Here is a 27,622-nt window from a genome sequence, read left to right as displayed (position 1 = left end):
GTGGGAGGCCCTGGGCTGTCCCTCCAGCTCCAGGCTTGCTGGTGCCTTCCTGGGCAGCAGCTTGGGGCAGAAATACACTCCGGACACAGGGGTGGGGCCTTTTCCTTTATTGTTTGGGGTTTCTCGGCATGGAAATGTGAGATCCCCACCCCACCCCATACCCAGGTGCCTCTGGCACCCCCATTACTGGTACACCAGTCCCTGAAGAGTCCCCGTTAAAGTCACCAATATAAAAAAGGAAGGAGCGGGGGAGGGAGCACCCGACTACCCCTCAGGCCCAGCGACTCCTGGCTGGCAGGTGGGGCAGGGCAGGCCACAGAGAGGAGGGACACGGGCTTCTGCGCAGGAAGGAGCGGGCCTTCCCAGGCCCAGGAGGAGGCCTCGGCTGGGAAGGGCCCTGCACAGCTGGGCTGTAACTGTGCAGAGCTAGTGGTTCTGTCTGAAGGTCTGCAGGTGACACTGGGTGGCGGGGCGGAGGGGGGCTCTGGACACCGTCGGGACACCAGGAGGCCCGGGGCTGTCGGCTCCCCCTGGAGCCCCATCCTGAGGCAGGGACAAGCGAGAGCTGCCTTCCTTGTTTGGAGACCGGAGGGGCAGACGAGTCCCCCCCTGCCTCCCCCCAGCCCACAGAGGGCAAAGGCAGGGAAGGCCACACGGCTCTGCGCAGAGCAGATGAGCCGCGGCAGCTGGGACATGTAGGACAGGAGGACGAGGCCGCCTCCCGCTCCGAGGAAGGCACTTGCAGCTGGTGTGGCCTGCTGTGGCATGGCGGGAAGGCATGGCTTGGCAGACGAGCGAGAGGAACACAGCAAGGGGGCCTGAGCCCCTGCCTCATGCAAACATGGTCAGCTGTAACCACTGCCGGGGGTGGGGGGTGGAGAGACGGGTCAGGCGGGGACAGCAGAGACGCCAAGTCCAGCCTCCCGCCCCAGAAGACACTGTCGCTTCACCCACTGAGGGCAGGTGGGAGGGGGCCCTCTGGGGGAAGGAGCGCCGCAGAGACCTCCCGGAGCCCGGCCCTCCCTCCCTGCTCCCTTCCCTGGACCCAGGCGACCCCACCCCCTCCTTCAAGGACTCAGGAGGCCTGGCCTTTGGGGCTGGGTCTGAAGCCCTAGGCTTGCTACCCCCGAGCAGGTAAGGAAGTTCCACCAACCCTAAATGCCCTCCCCTGCCACAGCCAAGGGCAGTGCCCACCTTGAACAGATCAAAGGTCACGACACCATCCAGATCCGTGTCCAGAGTTTTGAAAAATCCTACATTCAAAAGAAGATGTTCTGGCACTGAGAACCCAGTAGAACATTCCTACAAGACCAGGACCCACCCTGCCCCTCATTCCCCATCCCCACAGCACCCCAAGCCCTCACCTGTGCCTGCCGGGGAAACCGCTCTTCCTGCTGCCCGAGCCCCGCTGCTGCCAGGTTCCCGCTCCCCTAACCTCCCAGCACTCAGCCTGCAGGGTCCCAAGTGCCGCGCCCTTCACCTCTCTGGCACACGCCATGGCACGTCTGTCCTATCTCTCCCTATTGCCCTGTCATTCCCCCACAGCTGATGAGAGACAGAACCAGAGGCAGGAGCCCGACGGGGCACTCACGGAACATGGTCTCCAGCCGCACTAGGCAGCACACGAAGTTGTCGAAGTCCACGGCCAGGTCTGGCTCCGAGTAGCGGGTGATAATGAGCTCATACAGCTTCTTGTTGAGCTTGAAGCCTGGCCCGGGAGAGTGGGTAAGGGCCAGGGAGGCATGGCCTGGCCCGAGGGGACAGGGAGGGGAACTGGAGGCAGGGGGCAGGGTGAGCCCTGCAGCTCCAAGGCCTGAAGGCCTCCTGAGTAGGGCCTGCTGCTGGGAGGGGCTGGGCAAGCAAGTGCCAGCCCCAGAGGGAGCGAGGGCCTGACAGCCCCAGGGAATCAGGGGCCAGAGGGCCCAGGGGTCAAGTTTTATTTGTGCGGAAAGCCCTGGCCTCATCCGGACACGCACCTCCCTCACTCGAGGCTCAGGCACCAAGCTCCACCCCACCCTGGCTGTGTGGCAGCAGGCCAGTCACTTTCCCTCTCTGAGCCCTACTTTCTTCGGCGTACAGTGGAGATAGTAAGAGACCCTTGCCCAGTCAGGCTGCAGAGGACAAAAGGAAATGCTGACAAAGCACTTAGCTCAGTCCCCACAGGATGCCACAACCAATCATCACCACCATCCCAGGGACAAGGACAGTGTGCTAGCCTGCCACCCTGGGTCACTAGTGGGGAATCGGCCTGGGGCCATCGGGCCTCTGGCACTCAGGCCTTACCCGCAGACTCTATGGCCATCCGCATCTCGTAGGCGCTCATGCTGCCCGACTTGTCCAAGTCAAACTTCCGGAAGATGGACTAGAGCAGGGAGCAGAGGGTGAGGGCCGGGCCGAGGGAGGCACCCAGCCCTTCCCGCCACCCCCCAGGGTGGGGGCTTGATGAGGGTGCAGGGGAAAGACCCGAAAGGTGGGCCAGGGGCTGGGATCTGGAGACGTGGCCCCAGGGTGGGCACAGGCCCTGCCTGGGATCGAGGCCACAGCAGAGGGCGGGCACCAGCAGGGCTGAGGGACCACCCACCAGGTAATTCCGGATTCGGTTCCACAGGATGTTAAACTCCACCAGGCCCAGTTTCCCGTTGCCGTCCCGCTGGTGGCTACTGTTAAGAAGCTTAAACCAGGGGCGTGTGGGAGGCTCATTTGGGTAAGCATCTGCCTTCAGCCCAGGTCATGATCTCGGGGTCCAGAGATCGAGCCCCGCATCAGGTTCCCTGCTGAGCAGGGAACCTGCTTCTCCCTCTGCCTCTGCCTCTTCCCTGCTCGTGCGCATGTGTGCACCCTCGCTCTCTAATAAATATTTTTAAAAGGGCAGCTTAAACCAGGCACAGGGTGAGAACAACCGGGAAGAAGGGGAGACTGACCTCAAGGTGAGGGGAGACGGGAAGAGGCAGGAACCTGCAAAGCCAGGGGGGTTGGGTTCAGAGGATACAAAAAGCACCAACTTGAAGGTCACTCAAGGACCTAGACCCTGCTCTATCGCTCACTCAACACAAAGCCTGTGCCTCCGTTTCCCCTTCCCAGTCAACGGGAAGTTGCCCGAGAAAAGAGCTTGTCTGTCCACACTTGACAGGGCTTTTGTCCCTTTCTCTGCACTGTTCCTGGGAGAGGTCACAGGGTGTCCCTCTCCCACTCGCTGCCCAACCCAAGCAGCCTCAGGAAACAGAAGCGAAGGATACGTCCATGAGGTTCACCATGCTGCGGCACGACTCCAGGCTGAAGCCCTTGGTACGCAAGTCCTTGTCTGCAAGAAAACCAGTTCCAACACCTCAACCCCGCAAGCTTCTGCGGCACCGCGCAGGGGTCCCCAGGGGGACGGGGACCAGGCGAGCACGATTCCTGGCGCCTGGCATGGAAAGTCTAGCAGAGTGGGTGCGTCAGGTCATTTTTATCGTTAGCACGGTTTAAAGTACTAGAACAATCAAGCTGGTGTGCCGTCAGCCATGTCCCTGCCAGAGAAGAGCCACAAATGAAAGGGAGTCAGTGCCAAACAGACGTGGGACAGACGCAGTACGAACGTGAGGCCAAGGCGGCCATGGCAGGGCTGGGGTTTGCCACGGGCCCCACCGCGGGGCCAGAGGAGAGGGCTCTGGGCTGAGGGAGCAGCGTGGAAGGAGGTCGGAGGCGGGGGCAAAGGGAAGGTCGGGGGTGGCTGCCCTTGGCTGTGCACATGGCGGGGAGTGGAGGGGGAGCCAGCCTCGTTCTGCTTGATGCCACTTGGCCCGGCCCTGGGGTGTATCTTCTTGAGGGGGGTGGGCTTCTCCTTCATACTATGGTGCTTGTCAACAGCTCCGCTTCTAGAACAACACTGAGCCCCGGCACTCGGGCAGAGAACAGGGACCGGCCAGATGGTGGAAGGAGTCCGAGAGGGAAGTGGGGTGAGCAGGGCTCAGAAAGGCAATGGGGGCTTGCCCCACCCACGAACACCGAGGACTTGGGTTTGGCTCAATGTGGGAGCAGAAACCCAGATTGTGGAGTTCAGAGGAAGCGAGGACCCAGGGCGGAGAGGTGCCGGGACGCTCACGTTTGCTGATGATCCTGTTCAGAATGGTCTGCAGCTCCTTGACGCTGATCTCCATGTCCTGGGGGGGAGACGGATGGCACCACCCACCCTGGGGAAAGGCTGCCCCCCGCTGCCCCGGAGCCCCTCACCCCAGCCCACCCAGCCTACCTCCCCTGCCAGCTGCCTGAAGAGGGTCTTGAAACTCGCGTCAATCTCCTCTTCTGAGAGCACTTGCTGGATGGAGAGCAGAGGAGAGCAGGTCAGGAGCGAGGCTGGGACCACTCGTCACCACCTGCCCCCTCATCACGTCTCGGAGCCTCACTCTTCTCACCTGGAAAGTGGGAATCTAGACCCGCCCCCCCCCCCCCCCCCCCGCCGCGCCCCGTCCACCTGCCCAGGGCTCTGTGGCCCAAACTGGGCACCCTTCAGATCTGTGATGGGGGGGCAAGTTCCCGAACCTCCCTGAACTTGAGCTTCTCGCTGAAGGGTAACAGGGTGACCGCATCCTGACACAGTTGTCATGGAGGAAACGGGGTGACCAAGGAGCTCAGCAAAAACCCGAAAGAGACGAGCTCAGGGATCTCGCACCACTATTACCTCAAAAGCCTTTGCAAACTGTCAGGTGCTGGGCGGATGAGGGATCAGGATCCCTCTCACAGCTCCTCGCAGGAGCCAAGACGCCCAGGTCCCCACGACACACCCAGGTTGAGGGCAGAAGAGGAAGGCAGGGGGTAGGGAGTGTGGGGGGTGGGTAGGGCACGCACCTCATCAGGGAGATTGGCCTGGATCTGGTCGTCCAGCTCCCTGCAGGGGTGGGGAGAGGGGGGGTCCAGTCAGGAGGGCGCAGGGAGACCCCAAGCAGGTGGGGAGCAGGCACTGGCGAGAGGCTCTCGACTCACTGGGTCCCTGCGCTCTTCTCCGAGAAGAAGCGCAGCACGAAGTCCCCCTCCTTGTTGGGCTCGAAGGTGGAGGGCACCACCACGTACTCCCCGGGCGGCAGGCGGAAGCGGGTGCTGACCTCCCGCAGGTTGATGAACTGCTCTGAGCGCGCCCGCGAGGAGTTCGCCAGGAAGAAGTCCCGCTTCAGGTGCACTGCGGGCTGGCCCACCAGCTGGCCGGAAGCAAGGAGGGGGCGGGGCTGCAGATGGCCACGCCCCTGTCCCCCCAGGATCCGCCCACTGACCCAGACCCTGACAACTCTGACAAATGGTTTCGTCTGTTTCCTCATGGGTCAGGCGCAGGCGACAACCCTGCCTACCGCACAGGGCGGCGGCGAGGAGACACTCTGGAGGTGGACGGGGATTCTAGGGCACCACTGAAGAAACATTCCCACGATTATTCCCCAAGTCACTCAACACAGGTACGTTCCGGGGGGTGGGGCCCTCGTTTAAAGCTCACGCGGGCCATGTGAGCTGGTGTTCTCGCTGACACTGAGGCTTGGAGCTAAGGCAGCTTGCTGAGGGCTGCGGAGTATTTAGCTATCCCGGGCAGCCGCAGCCAGCGCTCACTCAGGGGAAACAGCAAGACAGGAAGAGCCTCAGGTGTGTGGGAGAGGGCGGGGTGGGGGGGGGGGAACTGCTCTGAGGGCCAGGGTTCAAATCCAGCTCCCTCACTTGTTACCTGCCCTGGCGCCCAGAACAGCAGTGTCTGCCCCCAGCCCCGGGAGAGGGGAGGAGGGCAGTTAGCGAGCCATAAGAGGAGGTGACTTCTTAACTCTCTATGCGCGAGCCATCTTGCTCCCCTCTGGGCACCGTCAGGCCCCCTGTGTTCAGGGGTATGGAAATCCAGGTGGTTCTGGTGTCACACCTACCTCCGGAGGGACCTGCCAGAGAGATGGAGGAGTTAAGAGACCTGCGCCTGGCCCAGAGCTGGGGGTGGGGGGCAGCATTTCCTGGGCAGAGGTCCTGAGTTCTTAAGAATGATGGGTTGAAGACACCAGGAGGCAGAGCCCAGGACCACTGGTGGCCGCAGACCCATCATCACAGCAGAGCGGGATCGCAGGACCTCAGGAAAGGGAGCCTGGTCCTCTTCAGGCAGGAGGCAGGGTTCTCTTCATCCTCAGAATGCCCTGGGCCTTGGCTCTGAATCAGAGAACCCCCGGACAGACCCCAGGTGGCCAGCTGCCATGTCCCAAAGGCCAGGGACATCAGAGGTCTATACCAGTCTGCGACCAGGAGCTCTGGGCCTGGGTCAAGACCGCAGTCATTCTTTGCCCCTACCAGCAAGGTCCAGAAGTTTGTGTCTTAAACATAAGGGGTGAAGCGGGGCCCTCCCAAGCCAGCCTCTGCTTATACACTTCTAAGACAGGGAGCTCACTACTCCACCAGGACACACACATGCCTACTTCTTTCTGAAGCCAAGCCCAAGCCTGTCCCCTAAAAGCTACCTCCCAGTTGTCAACTAAGCCAAATCCCTCTACCCAAGAGCGACTTCAGCAGGTGCCTCTGGGGACAGTGTCCCAGGCCTCCTGCCTGAACGCTATGGCAGCAGGGTCCTCTGGCGCCCCCTGCTGGAACTCGCCAGCAGGCTTCTCCGCTGGTTCTGGGCCAACTCCCCGGGCTCACCTCATAGACCGCGAAGCCAATGGTCTCCATGTCCCGGCCAAAGCGGCGCTCGCGGCGACGGTGCTTCTGCATGAGGGCGAGCACGAAGCTGCAGCCTGACTCGCGACCCCCGTAGTCGTCGTCTGCATCATCCGTCTCCTCCAGCCGGATCTTGAACTGGGGATTGACCCAGAAGGTCGCTGCAGGAGGTGGGTGGTCGGCAGGAATCAGAGGAGGAACAGGGTGGAGTGGCCCCTCTGCGTGTCTGTTCACCCAGTCATCCAACAAACAGTTCTAAGTGTGCACCGTGTGCCCTGTGACAGCCCTGCAGCGGGGACACACGGTCCCTACCCTCCTAAGCTCGCATTCCAGGAGGGGAGCAAAGTATGAGCAAGTCAGTGTAACTGACAGAACAGTTACAAAAATAAGCAAGCTGGAGGTCGTCAGGCTGGGCATCTCCGAGGAGGTGATAATTGAGAGAGATGGAAAGGAGAAGCCCTGGGAAGACCCTGGGCAGCAGAAGAGAGAACCAAGAGCCCCACACATGAGGGACAGCCAGGATCTAAGGCAGCATCGGACTCCAGCGAGCACGGGGGATCCAGAAAGGTGGCAAAGGGGCAGGAGCAGGGTGGGTGGTAAGGAGTGTGGTTTGAATCGAAGAGCAAAAGGACCTCCCCAGCCCCAACAGGCTTGCACCAGAAGGGGCCCGAAAAGATTTGGGTAACTGCTGTGTGGACAATGACCTAGGGAAGAAAAAGAGAAAGCAGGGTCTGACAGGAGGCCTCAGAGCTGCAAGGGTGACAAAGACATTTCTGGCAGTTGGGTGATTCAGCGGCCCACAGCCCCTAAAACAACCAGGTGCTGGATACAATACTCGAAACCACTTTTTAGACACGAATAAGCCACGGCATTCCCCTCCCCCCCACACAAGGTGACATTAACCAAAATGAAATGCGCTCAAGTGCCAGCCAGGATGTGGAGAGCAGAACCTCCGACAGGGCTGGTGGGGGTGCAGAAGGGGGCAGCCACTGCGCAGAACAGTCCGCCAGTTCTTCAAATGGTTAAACACAGAATGACCCTATGACCTTGCACTTCCAATCCGAGGTACATCCCCAAGTAAGCAAAAATGTACATCCACACAAAAACTTGCATGTGAGTGCTCTTAGTTGCATCATTTATAATATCCAAATGCAGAAATAACCCAATTGTCCATCAACTGAGGAACAGACAGGAAAATTGTGGCATAACCAAATGATGGAATATTACTCAGCAACAAAAAAGGAATGGAGCACAGATGCACACTCTTAACATGGGTGAGTGTACAAACAGGCAAATCCACGCAACGGGGTGTGGGGGGTTACGGAGGAACGAGGAGGAAGAAGGGCTCAGGAGTGACAGCCATGGGGTGTGTGGTTTCTTTGGGGGCTAAAAAATGTTCTAGGGGCGCCTGGGTGGCTCAGTGGATTAAAGCCTCTGCCTTCGGCTCAGGTCATGATCTCAGGGTCTTGGGATCGAGCCCTGAATCGGGCTTTCTGCTCAGCAGGGAACCTGCTTCCCTTCCTCTATCTCTGCCTGCCTCTCTGCCTACTTGTGATCTCTGTCAAATAAATAAATCTTTAAAAAAAAAAAGTTCTAAAATTGATGTGGTGATAGATCTACAATATATGAAAATAAACAGTGATTTTTATACTTGAGGTAGGTGAATTGTATCATAAGTGAACTACATCTCAGTAAAGTCTTTTTTTATTTTTATTTTTTTTTTAAGATTTTATTTATTTATTTGACAGAGAGACACACAGCTAGGGAGGGAACACAAGCAAGGGGAGTGGGAGAGGGAGAAGCAGGCTTCCCGCTGAGCAGGGATTCCGATTGGGGGCTGGATCCCAGGACCCTGGGATCATGACCCCAGCCAAAGGCAGACACTTAATGACTGAGTCACCCAGGCACCCAGTAAAGCCTTTTTAAAAAATCGACATGAGGTAGGGGACCTGGGTGGCTCGGCAGGTTGTGTGTCTGACTCCGGCTCCGGTCACAGTCTCGGGGTCCTGGGATCAAGCAAGCCCCATGTCAGGCTCCCCACTCAGCAGAGTCTGCTTACCCTTCTCCCTCTGCCTCTCCTGCTCATGCTTTTTCTCTCAAATAAATAAACATAATCTTTAAACAAACAAACAAAAAGGACACTAGGAGCCTACAAGGTAAATAACGCCAAAGGACTTCTGCTGACTCCTGGAAACCCTGAGCCCTGGGTTCTGGCACAGGAGACCAAATCTAATAGGATGGCACCTGGGTGGCTCAGGCAGTTAAGCGCCTGCTTTTGGCTCAGGTTGTGATCCCAGGGTCCTGGGATGGAGTCCGGCATCGGGCTCCCTGCTCAGCGGGGAGTCTGGTTCTCTGCCCCTCCCCTGGCTCATGCGCTTTCTCTCTCTCCCTCTTGCTCACTCTCTAAGTAAATAAATAAAATCTTAAAAAAAAAAAAAAATCTAATAGGAGATCCTGGTGATATAACTGAGACCCTATGAGGAATGCCAACAGTGTTAATAGTGAAAGAAAAATAAACCCCATTGGGAAGAAGGGGGGAAAATCTCCCGGAGAATTTACACCCACAAGCCTTCAAGAGAGCTTGTGGTTTTATTTATTTATTTATTTCATTTTAATATTTTATTTATTTGATAGAGATCACAAGTAGGCAGAGAGGCAGGCAGAGAGAGAGAAGGAAGCAGGCTCCCCGCTGAGCAGAGAGCCCAATGCAGGGCTCAATCCCAGGACCCTGGGACCATGACCCGAGTTGAAGGCAGAGGCTTTAACCCACTGAGTCCACCCAGGAGCCCCAAACTTGGGTTTTACTTCATGCTGCCTGTGGGATCAAGGAAATCTTAAGGAGAGAATTTGTTTTTGAAAGAGTCCTGGGTTAGCAGCATCCCAGGTGACTGACAGAAACACTCGAGGAACCCAACTTTACCCAAGGACTCCAAGACCTCCCACCCATGAACTTGTAGGCCAAATGGGTCAAAAATCTCACAATGCAGGGGCGTCTGGGTGGCTCAGTCGGTTAAGTATCTGCCTTTCGCTCAGGTCATGATCCCAGGGTCCCAGGATCGAGACCCACGTGAGGCTCCTTGCTCAGTGGCGTGTCTGCTTCTCCCACTGCCTGCTGCTCCTCTGCTTATGCTGACAAATAAATAAAATTTAAAAAAAAAACTCACAAGGAAAGAAGGCATGAGGAGTAAAAACCAGCAGCCACAGTGGACAAAAACCAACCCACCAAGACTTCAGATATTGCAATAATCAGACACAGCATATAAAAAAGACTAGACATATATTTAAAGAAATAAATGAAAAACTTGAAAATATGAGGAAGAATGAACAGATTTGAAAAAGAGACATCAGAACTTCTAGACATAAATTTTTAAACAAAATTAAGTACTTGTTAGAAGGATTAACCAACAGGGGCACCTGGATGGCTCAGTGGGTTAAGCCTCTGCCTTTGACTCAGGTCATGATCTCAGGGTCCTTGGATCGAGCCCTGAATCAGGCTTTCTGCTCAGTAAGAAGCCTGCTTCCTCCTCTCTCTCTGCCTGCCTCTCTGCCTACTTGTGATCTCTGTCTGTCATATAAATAAATAAAATATTTTTTTTTAAAAAAAGACATTAGAGTATTGAGAATGGAAGGAACGCTCCAAAATGTGACCCAGGGAGATTAGATGGAAAACTGAAGCGATGTTAAGAGACACAGACGACAAAGCAAGAAGTTCCAGCTTACATTAGATTGGAATTCTAAAAGGAAAAAAACGAAGAGTGTAAGACAGAGCTGCTATTCTAGAAGCTCATGACTAAAAATTTTCTAGAATTGTCTGAACACATCAATTTGCAGATGGACAAAGTCCAATGACTCCAAAGAGGAATGAAAACAAATCCACACTTCAGTACATCATGGTGAAATGACAGAGTATCAAAGGTAAACAATCTTAAAACAGAAAAGACAAAGCATCGCAGGAGGCATGGGAGACAGAGTCTGACTCCCGGAGCAACAGAAGCAGAATGAAGAGTAACAACTTCCTTCAATGGGCTGGGAAGTCTCACAATCCAGAATTCTGTGTTCAGAGAACTGTTGAGAATAAACACCCTATGAGGGCATTTTACAGAGCTACTGAGAACGTTTACGGAAGGAGAGGGAGGAGGAGACGGACAGTAAGAAACACAAAGGGTGTATTTCGGGGAGATGGAAAATGGTCTCAGACGAAAGTTGTGAAAATGGTGAGAAAAAAATTATGTGGAAAATCTAATGAATATGGACTATATCAAATAGTGATGATGATGATATTTAAGAATTAAATATAAAGATATTAAGAAAAGTGTTTAGAATTAAAATCTAAAAACAGCATATTAAACAAAGGGAGGGGTGAGCCAAGTTAAGTAGTCTAAGGTCTTTGCATCGTTCAGGAGGAGGGTAAAGATATTGATCAACTAACTTCAGAATGTATTAAGAACGTATATCTTCGGGGCTGCCTGGGTGGCTCAGTCGTTAAGCATCTGCCTTAGCTTGGGTCAGGATCCCAGGGTCCTAGGATAGAGCCCCACATCAGGCTCTCTGCTCAGCGGGAAGCCTGCTTCTCCCTCTCCCATTCCCCCTGCTTGTGTTCCCTCTCTCGCTGAGTCTCTTTCTCTGTCAAATATATAAATAAAAAATCTTAAAAAAAAAAAAAGTATATCTTCCAAATTCATAGACTGAAAAGCCAGCAGAGAAAAAGGTTAAAGAATTCAATCCAAAATAAGGCATAACAGGAGGGACAAATAAAATGTGCAGTAAGTCTGCTGAAATAAATGCAAAGTTATTAGTAATCACTGTAACTGTAAGTGGATTAAACTTTTCTAATCAAATGGCAAAATTTTTCAAACAGATTATTAAAAAGCCAGCTACAGTCAGTTTATGAAAGATAACAACTAAAACACTGAGCTTTAGAAAAGATCAGACATCACAGAGTATAGTGAAACATACCACAAAATTACCAGAAGAAAACTGTAATTGCTATAGTGACATTGAGTGAAATATACTTAAAACTACAAGATTTGTTACTGAAGGGGGAGCCTGGGTCACTCAGTCACTAAGCATCTGCCTTCGGCTCAGGTCACGATTCCAGGGTCCGAGGATCGAGCCCCACACTGGGCTCCCTGCTCTGCGGGGACCCTGCTTCTCCCTCTCCCACTCTCCCTGCTTGTGTTCCCTCTCTTGCTCTCTCTTCTTCTGTCAAACATATAAACAGAATCTTAAAAAAAAAAAAAAATTGTTACCAAAAAAGGTAGCCATTAAGTAACAACAAAACAGGTTCAATTCACTAGCAACTGAAAACAATTCTAAGCCTGATGCACCTAATATCATAATGCAGAACATGTAGAGAAAAATAACTGACATATAAAGGGAAAATCAGCAAAACCATCAGGAGGGGGTTTGATTTTATCCTCCCTCTTCCAGTAATTAACAGATTAAGTTTCATATGGTGAACAATTATAAAGCATTCCCCCTAGCCCTCAGAACTGTGTCATGGTCAAGAGAACAGACTGCAGGGCTGCAATCCTGGGTTCAAATCCCAGCTCCGCCACTTCTTAGTGACCCACCTTCCTTAACTGTTAAACACGTAATAATGAAAGTACCTACCTCGTAGGGTCAGTGTGAAAGTTAAGCAAGTTACTGCACTTCAAATACTTAGAGGAATGCTTGGCATATAATACAAAACAGGTAAGTGTTGGCCAGTCTTATTGAGAATGTGGGGACACAGAGGAAAACTCACCACGTGCTGGCCTGCAGAACCAGCTTCTATTTATTTCAAAGCAATGATCTCATACAGATTGTAAAAGAATAATTAGCAGGTTATAACTGGGAGGTTTGGTTATAGGCTCAATCTCAATACAGGCATATTCAGATTTTCTGTTTTCCTTAAGTCAATGTTGGTAGCCTGTCTCTTTCTAGGAACTTGTCCATTTCATCTAGGTTAGCTGATTTGTTGGCACACAATTATTCACAGTATCTCCTTATAATCCATTTATTTCTGTTGGGTTTGTAGTCATGTTCTCTCTTTAATTCCTGATTTTACTAACTGGAGTCTTCTTTTTTCTTGTTTAGTTTGGCTAAAGATTTGCCAATTTTGCTGAGCTTTTCAAAGGACTGACTATTGATCTCCCTGACTTTTCTCTATTGTTTCTCTATTCTCTGATTCCTTTCTTTGGACTTTCATCCTTATTATTTCCTTTCTTATGCTTGCTTTGGGTTTAGTTTGCAATTTTACAGGTTATTGATCTCAGATTTTTTTTTAAATACAGGCACATAGTGTTTTAATTACTATTCTACATGATTTCTCATTTACATGATCATTTCTTTTTGATAAACCAACTCATTCTATGTGACACTACCTTGACACCAAAGCCAGATAAAGACATCCCAAGAAAATCACAGGACATCACTTATAAATATCAAAGTAAAAATCCCCCAAAAATACTAGCAAATCAAATCCAAAGGTATCTTAAAAGGATCAGACCCCATGAAACAGGATTTATCTCAGAATGAGGGATAGTTTCAACATAAGAAAATCAACCAATGTAATATATATACTACATTAACAGAAGAAAGGGGGAAAACCTACATGATCATCGTAATTGATATAGAAAAGGCATTTCATGAAGTCCAACACACATTCATGATAAAAAAAAAATTTCAGAAAACTAAGAATAGGGGCGCTTGGGTGGTTCAGTCATTAAGCATCTGCCTTGGGCTCGGGTCATGATCCCAGGTCCTGGGATCGAGCCCCATGTCGGGCTCCTTGGTCAGCAGGAAGCCTGCTTCTCCTTCTCCCACCCCCCCTGCTTGTGTCCCTCTCTCACTGTTTCTCTATCAAATAAATAAAATCTTAAAAAAAAAAAATACCCACTAGGAACAAAATGGCATGACCTCAATATGACAAAGAATGTTTATAGAAAAGCCAGTAATATCATACTCAGAGACTGCAACTTTCACCCTAAGACCAGGAACAAGATGCCTGCTTATACCACTGCTATATAACCACGGTATGGGAAGCTCTAGCTAGAGCAATTAGTCAAGGGGAGAAAAAAAAGCATTCAAATTGCAAAGGAAAAAAACTATTTCCATTTGCAAATAACATGATCCTGTATATAGAAAAACATGAAGAATCCACAAGAAAGTTACGAGAACTAGTATCAAAGTCAGCAAAGCTGCAGATTACGAAGCTCAAGACACAAAAATCAATTGTGTTTCCATACACCAACAATGAACAATTGAAAAAGGAAATTAGTAAAATAATTCCTTTACAACAGTATACAAAAGAATAAACTACCTAGATATAAATTTAACAAAGGAGCTGAAAAACTTAACATTGCTGAAAGAAATTAATGAAAAAATAAAAAGATACCCCAAGTTCATGGATCAGATAATTTAGTATTATTAAAATGTCAACACTATCGGAAGTGATCTGCAGATTCAATATAATCTTTACTAAAATTCCAACACCTTTCTTCACAGAAGTGGAAAAGCATTATCCTCAGACTCATATGGAATTATAAGGGGCCCAGAAGTCATAATGATTATGAAAAAAAACGCAAAAGGTAGAAGACTCACACTTCCGGATTTCAAAGCTTACTACAAAGCTACAGTAATTGCTACAGTAACTATAACATTGTGGTACAGGCTTAAGAATGGATATAGAGGGGTGTGTGGGTTGCTCAGTCAGTTAAGCATCTGACTCCTGATTTCACCTCAGATCACGATCTCAGGGTTGTGAGATCGAGCCCTGCGTTGGGCTCTTTGCTGAGCATGGAGTCTGCTTGGGATTCTCTCTCCCTCACACATGCTCTCTGAGTGAATGAATGAGTAAATGAATGAATAAATAAAATCTTAAAATAAAAAAGGGATATATAAACTAAAAGAAAAGGACTGAGTCCCAAAACAAACCCATATACATAGATGGCCAACTGATTTTTACCATGGGTGCCAAGACCATTCAATGGGGAAAACGTAGTTTTGTCAACAGATCATGCTGAAACAACTGATGTCCACACGCACACGAATTCAGCTGGACACCTATCTCACACCATATATGGTACTACAGTGATCAGTGATCTCTTACACTACTATTGTGCTTATTTGGGGGTACTACAAGTTGTACCCACTTAAACAAATGCCATGCGTGTTCTAACAATTCCACCCACCGGCTGTCCACCTTTCTCCCTCTTCTGGGGCCTTCCTATTCCTGGAGACACAACAATATTAAAATGAGACCAGTGCATCACCCTACAATGGCCTCTGAGTGTTCAAATGAAAGAGTCCCATGTCTCCCACTTTTAATCAAAAACTAGAAATGATTCAGCTTAATGAGGAAGGTGTGTCAAAAGCCAAAAGGGGCAGAAGGCTAGGCCTCCTGCATCAAACAGCCAAGTTGTGACGACAAAGGAAAAATTCTTTTTTTTTAAGATTTTATTTATTTATTTATTTGACAGATAGAGATCACACGTAGGCAGAGAGGCAGGCAGAGAGAGAGGAGGAAGCAGGCTCCCCGCTGAGTAGAGAGTCCCACGCGGGGCTCGATCCCAGGACCCTGGGATTAAGCCCCAGATGGGGCTCCCCACTCAGTGAGGAATCTGCTTCACCCTCTACCCCTCTCCAGCTCAAGGGCCTGTGTGCACTCTCTTTCTCTCTCAAAATAAATAAGATCTTTAAAAAAATAAAAGCACTATTCCAGTGAACACATGATAAGAAAGTGAGATAACCTTATCACTGATAAGAAGTTTTAGTGGTCCGGACAAAAGATCAAACCAGCCCCAACGTTCCCTAGGCGAAGACCTAATCCAGAGCAAGGTCCTAATTCTCTCCAATTCTGGGAAGGCTGAGTGAGGTGAGGAAGCTGCAGAAGGAAAGTCTGAAGGCACCAGACGTTGGTTCATACATTTGAGAAAAGAAGCCAACTCCGTAACATGAAGGTGCCAGGAGACACAGCAAGTAGGAGCGGCAGCAGCAAGTTCCCAGCAGATCAAGCTGAGAGCATGAATGCAAGCAGCTACACTAACCAACAGATTTTCAGTGTAAACAAAGCAGCCTTCTATTGGAGGAAGATGCCATCTATGACTTTCATAGCTGGAGAGGAGAAGTCAATGCCTGCTCTCAAGGCGTCAAAGGATAGGCTGACTCTCTCATTAGCGGCTAACACAGTTGTTAACTTTAAGTTGAAGGCAGTGCTCATTTATTGTTCCATAAATCCTAGGGCTCTTTAGAATTATGCCAAACCTACTCTGTCTGTGCCCTCTAAATTATTAATTTTTTTACATGATCTCTACACCCAACCTGGGGCTCAAACTCATGACCTGGAGATCAAGAGTTGCACGCTCCTCCTACTTAACCAGCCAGATGCCCCCAGCTGTGCTCTTTGAATGGAATAACAAAGCCTCTGTGACAGCACATCTGTTTATAACATGCTTTATGAACATTTCAAGACCATTGCTGAGATCTCCTGTTCATAAGATTCCTTTTGAAATATGACTGCTCTTTGACAATCCACCTGGTCACCCAAGAACTCTGATGGGGACACACAATGATATTAATGCTGTTTTCATGCCTAGCATAGTACCCATAATGCAGCTGCCGGATCAAGGAGTAATTTCAAGTCTTTCTGCTTACGCTTTTCAAGTCTTACTACTTAAGAAATACATTTTGTAAGAAGACAGTGATTCCTCTGATGGATCTTGGCAAAGTTAACTGAAATTCTTCTAGGGGGCGCTTGGGTGACTCTGACGGTTAAGCATCTGCCTTCAACTCAGGTCATGATCCCAGGGTCCTGGGATCAAGCCCCACATTGGGTTCCAAGCTCAGTGGAGAGACTGCTTCTCCCTCTCTCTGCCAATCCCCCTGCTTGTGCTCTTTCTCTCCGTCAAATTATTAAAATCTTAAATAAAATAAAATTAAAATGACCTGACTATTTGAATAGCAACTCTGAAAAACATACATAAGTGGCCGATGAATACATGAAAAGACATTCTTTTCAACATCATTCATCATTAGGGAAATGCAAATTGTCAATGAGATGCCATTTTATACCCACCAGGGGCAGCTACAATAAAAAACCTGGTCAATGACAAGTGTTGACAAGCATGTGGAGAAACCGGAAGTCCGACAGCGCTAGCGGGAATGTATCACGGTGCTGTCACTTTAGGAAATAGGTGGCAGTTCCTCAGAGTCAAACATGGGGTTACCATGCAACCCAACAATTTCGCTCCTAAGAAGAGACCCAAGGGAACATCTGCTCCCACAAATACAGGTACATGAATGCTCGTGGCAGTACGACTCATAAGAGCCCAAAACTAGAAACAATCTCAATGTCCAACAACTGATGACTGAATGAGCGTAAGGTGGTGTTATACACACCGTGAAGTATTTTTCAGCCATAAAAAAGAAATCCAGTACTGGGAGCATGCTGCCACAGGGACAGCCTTTGAAAACATTATAATAAGGGAAAGAAGCCATGTATGAAAAGCCACATGTTGTATGATCCCATTTACAATGCCTAGAAGACACAAATCTACAGAGACAAAATGTAGAGCAGTGGTTCCCAGGGGCTTAGGGAGAGAGAGGGAGAGAGGGAGTGATCCTTATGGATACAAGGTTTCTTTGGGGAGTAGTGAAAAGGTTCTGGCATTAGATAGTGGTGGTGATGGCCCAACACTGCAGGTATACAAAAAAATCACTGGTGCCTGGGTGTCTAAGTTGTTAAGCATCTGCCTTCAGCTCAGGTCATGATCCCAGGGTCCTGGGATCAAGTTCCGCATAGGTGTCCCTGCTCAGCAGGGGGCCTGCTTTTCTCTCCTCCCTGCTTTTGCTCTAACTATCTCTGTCTCTCTCTCTCTCTCTCTCAAATAAATAAAAGCTTTTAAAAAATTATAGTTTAAAAAATTTGCTAGAGGGGCACCTGGGTGGCTCAGTCCATTAAGTGTCTGACTCTGGATATCAGCTCAGGTCATGATCTCAGGGACAGGACATGGAGCCCTATGGGCATGAAGTTTGCTTAAGATTCTGTTCCTGTGTCCCCCTCCCACCGCCAACTACTCTCTTGCCCCATGCACTATTGGGAAAAAAAATAAAAAAAGATTGCTGGATACAAAATAAATTTAAAAGGTCAAGTGCATGTTACTGTGTTATTTGGGAAAGAGAATTTGAAGAGACGCCATTTATAATAGCAACAAGATGATACAGTACCTAGTAATTAAGCTCAAAGATATTTAAGTCTTCTAGATGAAAATTATAAAATTTCATTGAAAGACACTAAGAAGACCAAAACAGAAACATGCCACATTCTTGGATAAGATGACTCAAAGCTTTAAAGATGTCAGTTCTCCCCAAATCGATTCACAGTGTCAGCGCAATTCCACATAAAGTCTCAAAATGATTCTCTGTAAGGCTTAGTAGCTGATTCTAAAATTCGTACAGGAAAACAGAGGGCACGAATAGCTAAGAGACTCTTGAAGGCGTTTGTCCCACCCCCAAAGGACTTCTCGCAGATCTCTAGCAATGAAATCAACGTGCTATCCACAGAAGCAGAAAACCAAGGGATGGAATGGTGAGTCCAGAAGGAGACGCACACAGATACGGGAACAATCGCACGGAGCGTCACCGCAGCGAGAAAAGGAGAGAGTTTTCTTAATAAATGATGCAGGGCACAGCTATTGCCTATTTGAGGAAAAACTGGAACTGGATCCCCACAAGGAGGAAAAAATGCTTCAAAACAGGGCTATGAGCCATGCTGGGAACACGGAGGACACGGGACATGGGAACAGAGCGGTGGCGGGGGAGGGTCTGGGTAAGCCAAAGATACGGGTGGCCTTCCAAAGAGATCGCACGGTGAGGACGGAAGCTAGACCACAGCGGGTTAAAAATCTGAACTGGAAGCTGAAAGGAAACGGGGAGTGTAGCGAACCGGAACATTTTGCTTCGAAGGGGAGCAGAGCAATGGGTGGGGAAGTCTGGTTACGAGAGGTGCTCTCAGACGGGGGAAACGGAGAACAGGGGCCGGGGGTGATGGATGATGGAGCCTAAGGCTTTCAGACACGTGGGAGAACAGGAGCCAGAGCAGGGGCAAGGGTGGCCCCCCATGAGCACGGGCAGTTCTGTCATTGTCACAGTCAAGAGAGCAGTAATGACGGGCATAGGCCAAGACAGGCAGGACGAACACCAGAGGCGCCCTGCGGGAAGTAGAGGTATCCCTCAAGTGCAAGGCCAGGTCCGCAGATGGGAGTAACCGCGGAGGCAGATCTGAGGGAGTGGAGATGTTCCTAACTGGCAAGGGAACTGGCGGGAACCATGCAAGGTGGTCCTCTGAGGGCCACGGCTGTGAATTTACAGGGAAAATGCTGCCCCCGTTGCGTGACAGGGAATATGCAGCCCCTCTCAGTGGTCCTGCAGCTGATGGAGAGGGTTCAGCTGGGATTCTTCGGGGGAGGGGGAGGAGCAGAGGGAGCCAGGAGCCAGAGTGTCTGCGGGGACAAGATGCCATGGTGACTCTAACTGGTGAGAAGAAAAGGCACAATGACTGGGGAAGGACAGAGCAACAGTGGGCTTCACAGACCAGACGGTCAGATGAGGCTGAGGGCTGCCGGAGGAGGGGGCCCAAAGGGTCAGGGCAGAGGTCAGGGTGCGAGGTCTGGCCAGGCTCCGGTGGGCCTCCGGGGGGGTGCCTGAACTAAGGTGGAAGAAAGGGTCTCTGCGGGTGTGGGTGGGGAGGAATGGAGAGCCCAGGCTGTGGCCCACGTCACCCGCATGGATTCAGAAGTTCAGGGAACAGTGGCCGGAGGCCCAGGCAGGAAGACAGCAAGCCAGGAGGGAAGGTTCCAGAAAGAGGAGTAAAGGATACTCCCCGAGGAAAATCTCAGAGGTCAGCACAACCAGGCCATCTCACAAATGAGAAAAACGGGGAGGCTTGGGGAGGAGACGCGCGGGAAGCAAGGTGAGCGAACCAGGAGGCAGCCAGGCCCAGACGCCACCCCTGGGTGCCCCGCGGGCCTCGAGGTCAGGTCACCTGGGTAGTTCCGGCAGCCGCCCGCGGTGCTCCCCCGCCGCCAGGTGCCCTCGTACAGCGTCGTGTTCCACTTGCGGATGGACCGGCTCTTGAGCGCATCGGGCGTCAGGTTGCAGATCTCCAGGCGCGTGAACTCACGCATGAAGTCCCGGAAGGACATCCTGGGGTCCCGGAACACAGTTGAGCCCCGGTCCCCAGCCAGGGCACAGAGGGAGGGTGCAGGTGTGGGGTTTGTGGAGCTCGGGAACTGGAGCGCAAACCCCAGAGGGCCGGACAGGGCAGGGGCCGCTCACCAGAACTCTCCATCCTCCATCTTCACCCGGAGCTGCTCCCGCTCGTAAGGGTCCACATTATTCCACTCCGAGGAGCTGGGGGGAGAGGGCGCTGCCAGGTGCCGGCAGGACTGACCCGCGACCTCCGTCCCTGGGGCCCATCCTCCCTGAGCCCCGGTCAGAAGGCCTCCGTGTGGTCCAGCCCAATGTCCCAATTCCAGGGGTTGTCACAGGAGGACCAGCTCCAAGGATGCTCGGCCTGAACTGTGTCGGGACAGTCCCCCAGAACCAGTAACACAGAGATGCCCTCCAAAACCCCCCTCCCCGGTCAGTCCTGAGCACAGCCCCAGCACAGACGCGGGCAGCCCCGACCAGCCTCCCCAGCCAGGGTCCACTGCCCCTCACCCGTCACTCCAGGCTCCCGTCCACTCCACCTCGCCCCAGGGGTTCCGCATCCGGATCAGGCTCACCATCTGGCCCTGGTAGTTCACCTGTTCCCCAGAGCTCCCGTCAGTGCCCGCTTCGAGCAAAAGTCACTTCCCGCCCCTTCACCCTCAGGAGTCCTGCTCAGCGCCCAGCACCGCAGCAGGGGGAATACAGCCGGTTCTCTAGGAATTTACCGTGGAGGGAGGCAGCTATGCACACAAGCTACCGAAAACCAGGGCAGAGCAAGATAAACATTTCAGGATCAGGGGCCACGAGTAACATGCTTTGGGAGGTCAAAGAGCCAGCCCTTCCCCCAAGCCCTGGGCGCAAGCCAAACAGGCAAAGGCAAGAGAGGAGGCGGGAACCACCCTCCAGGGAAGAACCCCATGTGGGCTGCTACCTGCTTGGCCCCTGTCACAGAGTAAGCATGGCCCTTCACCAGCTTCTTGAAGGTGATGGCCTCCATGTCCAGAACGCTGGAGATCTGCACAGCAACACAAGTGTCGTGGTCAGGGGCCAGGTTCCAGGGACCACAGGCACCCGCATCCCCAGTCAGGAGGTGAGTCCCAAGCATCACAGGTCCCAGACATCCCCCAAACACATACGACGGCCACTGAGAGTGGCAAGCAGGGACCCTGACTCTACCTAACGCCCCCACATACACTGCACCTCTGAAAGGGGAGGGTCACTCCTCCAATGCCACCACTGGCGGAGGGGGGCCTGGGCAGCCCACTGACACTGCTTTGGCCAGAGCTGGCCAGACCCATGCACACACACACGTGCACACACACACATAGCGTGTGCTCTCCCAGAGCCCCAAGGCCCTCACGGAGAGGGATGCGGTGAGGTGGAGAAGGGGGTGAGGACAGAACTGAGTCAGCGAGGACTGGGGGAGAAGGGCAAGAGCAGGGATGGGGTTAGAGCTAAGGACACAGTGATGTGGGGGGAGGAGCCCGAGGTCAAGGGTAAGTGGTGAGGACAGAAAAGCAGCAGGGGAGGTGATGAACAGCACTGGCCAACAGCACCGGGCAGCAGAAGGGCAGGAAAACAAGCTGTCTGTCTGAGGTCTGGGGGACAGGAACGACACCAGCCACGAAGGAGGCAGACAGGACTGAGGTGACAGATGAGGCTGGGTGAGAATCCAGCGATGGGGTGAGGTGATGGGTCTGGAGCCAAGTCTGGGGCCAGGACAAGGCCCCGGGCTGGGCTGGAAAAGGAAACCGCTGGAAGAGAAGACAGGTCATGCGGGGGAGGGGTGCTCAGGGGTCAAGGCTGGGTGCACTCACGTCAATGGAGCAGCCCAGGAGGGACCCCCGCTCCAGGGCCTTGAGGATGATTTGATAGAGGTCGCTGGGTGCCTTGCGCAGCTCATACCACTCGGTGACCCCGCCTGTGAAGTCCTCGAAGCCTTCTGAAGTGCTGCCCCCGGAGAGGGCCTCATAGCTGCCATTCACCCTGCGGGCAGCCCCAGGTCAGCGCTCTGGCAGCAAACAAGGCCCCAGGGTCCCCTGCCATGGCCCATGGCCCCTACTCACTTGGCATAAGCCTTCTCGAGCAGGGCACTCCAGAACTCGTTGCCTTGGGCAGAGTGAACAAACACCAGCTTCCCATCCTTCATGGGCAGCAGGTCATCCACGACTACGTCCACCCATTCCCCAAACTGCCACAGCTGGAGGGGACGAGAGCACGGTGAGCACCTGAGCCCCACCATCTGCTAGATGCCGGACCACGCACCCCAGATCTAGGAGCCTGAACGAGGTGGCCTCTCTGAATCTCAGTTTCCCTGGCCAGAAAAGGGAACAGTGGAGCCTTCTTCAAGGGAAAACAAACCATGCTCACAGAGCTAAAAAGTTTTTAGGGCAGCATTACTGATACTCTGGAAACAGACCAAGGTGCTTTCTCAGGTATGGAGAGGCTGGAAGGCCCTGGGGGCTTGGCTCTCGTGGACCTAGTCCCCTCCCTTCTGCATTCTAGGTCTTATTCTAGGTCATTCTAGGTCCGGATGTGTGTCTGGAGGCGGTGCGCGACAGGATACACATGTAAAGGAAGTGTGGATCAAAAAACATGGCACCTAGACCACGAGATGGATGCGGTTCCCGCATTCATGGGTTTGCTTCAGAGATGGCGGGAGAGACAGGCCCAGGACCTTCCCAGGACCAGAGACATCAAGAGCCTGGGGCCAGAAGCGATGGAGTGCCAGGTAGGTGGGAAGGAGTGCAGAACAGCCTTGCAACGAGAGGAAGCGGGCCCAAGTAGTTAGGATTTGGGGGCAGGCGTACGGAACAGGCCAATCAGGAGGCCAGGGAGGAGCGGATTGGAGGAGGGCGGGAAGGGGGCGGGGCAGAGAGGCCATACCCCTGCAAGCGGGACCCTGCAGGTGCAACCCTAGGACCCTCTGGTCTGCTCTGCTCAGGCCCAGGGCAGGATGGAACAGGGAAAAGGACCCCCTGAACAGGCCAGAGAGGAGAAGGCCCTGGAATCCCCCGGGGCAGGGTTGGGGCCACTAGGGCCAGAGGGTCTAATCCAGGGTTGATGGGGGTTTCTCTCTCCCAGCATCAGCTGACTGAGAATTCCTTAGTGTGACTTGAGAAATGGGCTCTGTGTGCAAAAAGGGAATGGGGGGGGGGGGTCCTGGGTGGCTCAGTGGGTTAAGCCTCTGCCTTCGGCTCAGGTCATGATCTCAGGGTCTTGGGATCAAGCCCCACATCAGGCTCTCTGCTCAGGAGCGAGCGTGCTTCCCCCTCTCCTTCTGCCTGCCTCTCTGCCTACTTGTGATCTCTGTCAAATAAATAAGTAAAATATTTTAGAAAGGAGGGGGATAGCAGGTTTAAACAGATTTAATCCCTTCTTTCTTCTCTGCAGGGCTCTGTCAGAGGCTAGAGGCTGCCAAAGTGCAGGAGGAGGTGGGGAGAGGGGCCACTTGCGCCACCGGTGGGGATGGCCACCTGTGCTGGTCTGTTTTCCCACAGGGGATCACTATCCATTCTTCAGATGGGACACTGAGACCCTGTGGAGGAAAAGCATTTGTCCCCCAGGAAATACTACAGAGATCTTTCGATTCCTCCGAGCACTTTCCTCCTGATACCCACAACCACACGGGAAAGCCGCCAGCCGAAATACCTGCCTTGCCCAGCCGTTTCACACATGACAGATCTGAGATGGCATCAAGAGGTCAAATTCTTTCTAGAGGGAGGACCGATCCCCGCAGGGTGTGGACTTAAGCTGCCCTAACATCAGAGTGCTGTGAGTCACCGGTCCTCACCTCCTCTAGGGCCTGCTACCCCCTTTTCCCCTGGTCCTAGGTGGATCCGGGGCTCCTCACCTGGAAATGGAAGATGCCGGCATAGCCGTTCTGGAAGCTTTGGCCGTGTGGAACCACTCGATGAAGAAGCGTGTCATTGAGGGTGAGGGAGGCAATGGCAGCCAGGAGCCAACAGTCCCCTGGGATGGGAGGGACCCAATCAGGACTGCTCTGCACATCTGCTCCCCGGGAAGCATGGATGCCCATTCCTGGGAGAACCTGGGATTCCCTGGGCACCCTGTCCCTCAACAAAGAGACCTGACCTAGGAATCCAGGCAAACCAGCCCAGCGCTGATAGCCAGAACCTGCCTGAGCTTGCAGGAGGGAGGGAGGGGTTAGGGCAGAGCCGGAAGGAACAGGCAGGGGGAACTACTCTGGAAAAAACACTCAGAATCCCAACACCCCCCCCAACCAAAGGCCTACCCAGTGCTCCCTGGCAGATGTCTGTGCGCGTGGCTCCATCCACAATGAACTGGGGATTCGAGAGCAGCTCCTGCAAGAGACCCGAGTCCTGTCTCTGGGCCAGACCCCCCCCCCCGAAACTGGAACCCAGCCGCCCCACAGCCCACTCCCCACCAGGGACCTGGAGTCCTATTCCCACTCCTCCCCCAGGACAGGGGTAAACTGAGCCCACCCCGGGGGAGGGGGTCCCTCTCACCGTGGGGCGCTTCCACTTGATGCCATAGGTTTTGGAGGAGTTGGGGCCCAGGTCCTTGTAGCCTAGGCTCTGGGGCACCGGGGGGAAAGCCTCGTCACGAAAGAGGGCCCCACTCTGCAGGCAATGAGCCCGCAGCTGCTCATAGTCTTGGCCCATGTACTTGATGGCGTTTTCATGGCGCCCAAGGCCCAGATCCTTGGCCCGCTGCTTCTGCACTTGAGCAGACACCCCGGTGCAGTACACGGGGGTGATGAGCTCCTCAGCCATCCTGCAGGACAGACCAGCGTGCTCAGAACCCAGGCCTTCCCAGAGCTAGAACTGGGTCTCCTGCCTGCCCCAGACCACCCCTACTTTCCAAACCTGGGGTTTCCCCACCTCACCGCTCCGCTCATAGAACCCAGGACTCTCTGCCACCTCCTTATGCCCCCAGAAACCAGGAGGGGGGCATGTTCCGCCCCTCGGTGCACTGGCCACCCTCTCCCCAACTCTACATAATGCTAACCCCTCCCCTTCCCAGACTCCCATCGTCGCGGGCCCGCAGTGCTGGGCTCAGCGGGCCAGGCAGGTGGGGCAAGGCAGAGCCGGGAGATGACACAGGAACCCCTTCCCCAAACAGCCAAGCTCCCTAGGCACTGGCCCCTTTACCGGACTGGGAGGCTGAGAACTCCAGGCAGCCAGGGTCCCCCTCCCCAGCGCCCTGAGACGGGCTGGGTGATCCAGGGCTGCCGGGCCTCCGTCCCGACCCCTCCGGCCTTCCCCCAGCCCAGCCCCTGGAGACAGTGGTGAGCGCAGGCTGGGCCGGCTGCCTGGGCTGAGCGGCTTCCCGAGCCGCCGCCCCTGTCCCGGGCACTCAGAAGACCCGGCGCAGGGGGGCAGCCCCTCAGCCCGAGAGCAGTGGCCAGAGGTCGGGAAATCCTGGCCGGGACACCCAGCTCCTTACCTGGGGGAGCAGTGTTTGGGGGATCGCTGCAGTCCCTGCGGCTGCCTTCCCGGGTGGCGGCTCAGGGCAGGGCCCAACCAGGAAGAGCGCTCCTCCCCGCCCTCCTCCCGCTGCCCCTCCGCCCTCCTCTCCCCCTCCCTCCTCCTGCTCCTCCTCGGCCTCCTACCCGGCTTCCCCTCGGCTCCCCCTTATCTCGGCGTCCCCTTCTCCGACTATCTCTCTCCCAGGGTCTCCCCACCCCTCCCACCGCCGCCGCGCCCGCGCGAGGACAGATCACTGAAAGGCACAGCGGTGCCCGGGGAGGGGCCGCTGCGGCCCAGACGGAAGGGCACCGCGGGGGCGGGGGAGGGGAGCGCGGGGGAGGGCAGGGCCGGGGGTATTTTTAACCCGGGGCCGCGGCTCGGGTTGCAGGGCGGGGCCGCCCCACCCCAGGCGGCGCCCCCGGAGGGCATTCCCCGGGGCTCAGCTCGCCTCGCCTCCCGCCGCCCCCCGCCAGCCCCGCCGCGCCCCCAGCGCGGGGCAGAGATTGCCTCTGGCAGCGGCGGCCTCTCGGAGGAGGGGCCGGGCTGGCGGCGGGCGCACCCCTGCCGGACGCGGGCCACACGGCAGCCGGGGCCCCGCCGCAGCCCGGCTCCGCGCCGCCACCCCGCTACCCGCCCCCGCGGCTCCAGCTCGGGGCGCCTCCAACCCGGCCCGAGCGGCTCCGCGCGCCCCCCGGCCCCGGCTCGCGGCGCGACCTTGAGCGAGTCCCGGCCCCTCCCGGCCTCGGTTTCCCGGGTGTGTGCGGCGAGAATGGGACGGAGCCCGGCAATGGCGGGAACCCATCTTCCTCCTGCGCTCGGGGGTTTCTTGGACCCGGAACCGGCGAGAGGTGGGCGTCTGTGCCCGCGCCCCCGAGTCCTCGGCCCACCCACCTGGATGCGTCCTTGTGCCGCCTTACCCGGGAGGGGGCGGCAGAGGCTGCAGGCAGGTCGGCGGGCCCACGCTAGACCGACCGATCCGCCTCCCGCCTCCCGCCTCCCGAGCTGTGCTGGGAGAAGTCGGAGAGCCCGGAGCCCGAGGGTGGAGGACTGCGGCGTTCGCCCAGCTCAGGGCTTCTCGCTGACCACGGGGGCCAGGCCCAGCAGCCGCTGCCGCTCTCCTAGCATGTATACACGAGCATTTTGTTGGGGAAACAGTGCATTACCTTTCCTAGGATTCCAGGACACATGGACCCCGGAAGGGTGAGAGCCCCTGATTTAACCCAACCTCATTCACAGCCTCACTTTACAGATGAGGAAAACTGAGGCCGAAGGATGCGACTTGCCGAGTCCCCTCACCTGGGGCCGGATCCAGGGCTCTTTGCTCTTCTCCCTTCAGCATTCATGTGTCCACTCTTGGCTAAACCTTCTTGCCAAAGCCTCTCTGTACAGCAGAGACCCATGACTAAGACACACCAGCCCCCTCTGGGGGAGTGGGCTCTCCTGGTCCCCTGGTTTTGGTGGTTGGGAAGTTGAGTCCTGATGGACACGTAGAAGTTAACTAGGCAATGAATTGCTGGAGAGGGTGTCCCAGGGGAACACAGCTTATGCAAAGGGCCGCAGGCTGGGAGAGGACATGGCAATGAGGGGAACAGCAGGTGTTCCTTGTAACTAGATGACCAGGAATAAGGGGGCCTTCAAGAAGAAAGAAGCTCTGGAGAGGTACGTGGGTCGACCTATATATCCCACAGTCCCCAGAATCACCTTCACAAAGCTATCACTGCTACTGTATTTGATTGTTCATGAACTAGGCACCGACCATCTCCTGTATGTGCACAGACTGGGCTCACCTGAGCCTAAGATGGTGAAGACCCCATGGCCACACCCCCTCTGAAGGAGGGGCTCACTCATGTAATTATGATCCCCATAATTAGGAAGAATTGATGCCAAGTCCTATCTAGTCCAGGGGTTAGGAGTGGGCATAAATCAGACACAGGGAGGTATGAGAGGCTAGGGGAGATGCCAGGCTGGGGAACTGCGTTGGCACAGTGGAGAAACTAAAATATGCATAATGTAACTTGAGCAGAGAGAGAGAGAGAGTTATAGCAGGACTAGGTGAACCACAGGAGTTTCCATCTTATTCTCCTAGGGGTAGAAGGCTGTCAGATTTGTGCAGATGAAGAAGGAGGCTGCAAGGGAGTGGGTTGGAGGGGGCAGGAGAGGAAGCAGGGGGCGCAGATAAAAGACCAGAGAGAGGGGGGCACCTGGGTGGCTCAGCGGGTTAAGCCTCTGCCTTCAGCTTCGGTCATGATCTCAGGGTCCTGGGATTGAGCCCCGCATCGGGCTCTCTGCTCAGCAGGGAGCCTGCTTCCCCCCTCTCTCTCTGCCTGCCTCTCTGC

General features: G+C 53.9%; 1 protein-coding gene across 4 annotated transcripts; it reads right to left on the bottom strand.

The window, feature by feature from the left end:
- Positions 1–92: 92 nt before the first annotated feature.
- CAPN1 (calpain 1) lies at positions 93–26,289 on the bottom strand. 4 transcript variants are annotated; one of them, XM_013044643.2, is made up of 22 exons: positions 26,178–26,289; positions 24,324–24,591; positions 24,089–24,158; positions 23,687–23,805; positions 21,900–22,033; positions 21,651–21,819; positions 20,765–20,848; positions 20,344–20,429; positions 19,960–20,034; positions 19,667–19,827; positions 6,625–6,803; positions 5,871–5,882; positions 4,960–5,171; positions 4,825–4,864; positions 4,229–4,294; positions 4,082–4,139; positions 3,237–3,301; positions 2,582–2,650; positions 2,284–2,362; positions 1,592–1,708; positions 1,195–1,253; positions 93–858 (listed from the first exon to the last, which is right to left on the bottom strand). In XM_013044643.2, exons 2-22 carry the CDS (start codon positions 24,588–24,590, stop codon positions 832–834), a joined length of 2,148 nt encoding a protein of 715 aa, XP_012900097.1. In that variant the 5' UTR covers position 24,591; positions 26,178–26,289; the 3' UTR covers positions 93–831. The 4 variants fall into 4 exon arrangements, with proteins under 4 accessions (XP_012900097.1, XP_044920747.1, XP_012900096.1 ...); XM_045064812.1 differs by lacking the exon at positions 26,178–26,289 and adding an exon at positions 26,001–26,113; XM_013044642.2 differs by lacking the exon at positions 26,178–26,289 and adding an exon at positions 25,430–25,591.
- Between the last annotated feature and the right edge of the window lie 1,333 nt (positions 26,290–27,622).

Source organism: Mustela putorius, unplaced genomic scaffold (assembly GCF_011764305.1).
Source record: "Mustela putorius furo isolate JIRA1106 unplaced genomic scaffold, ASM1176430v1.1 tig00000127_pilon_pilon_pilon, whole genome shotgun sequence".
Classification (NCBI taxonomy): domain Eukaryota; kingdom Metazoa; phylum Chordata; class Mammalia; order Carnivora; family Mustelidae; genus Mustela; species Mustela putorius.
The sequence above is the reverse complement of the archived record's forward strand: the minus strand, read 5'-3'. Positions and strand labels throughout refer to the sequence as shown.

Excerpts from the sequence above, each read along its gene's own strand:
- CAPN1 (XM_013044643.2), bottom strand. The coding sequence starts at position 24,590 with ATGGCTGAGGAGCTCATCACCCCCGTGTACTGCACCGGGGTGTCTGCT. Across the intron at positions 20,035-20,343 it reads ACGGGAGCCTGGAGTGACGG|CTCCTCGGAGTGGAATAATG; the intron begins GTGAGGGGCAGT and ends CTCTCCCCCCAG. Across the intron at positions 1,254-1,591 it reads GCGGCTGGAGACCATGTTCC|GATTTTTCAAAACTCTGGAC; the intron begins GTGAGTGCCCCG and ends TTTTGAATGTAG.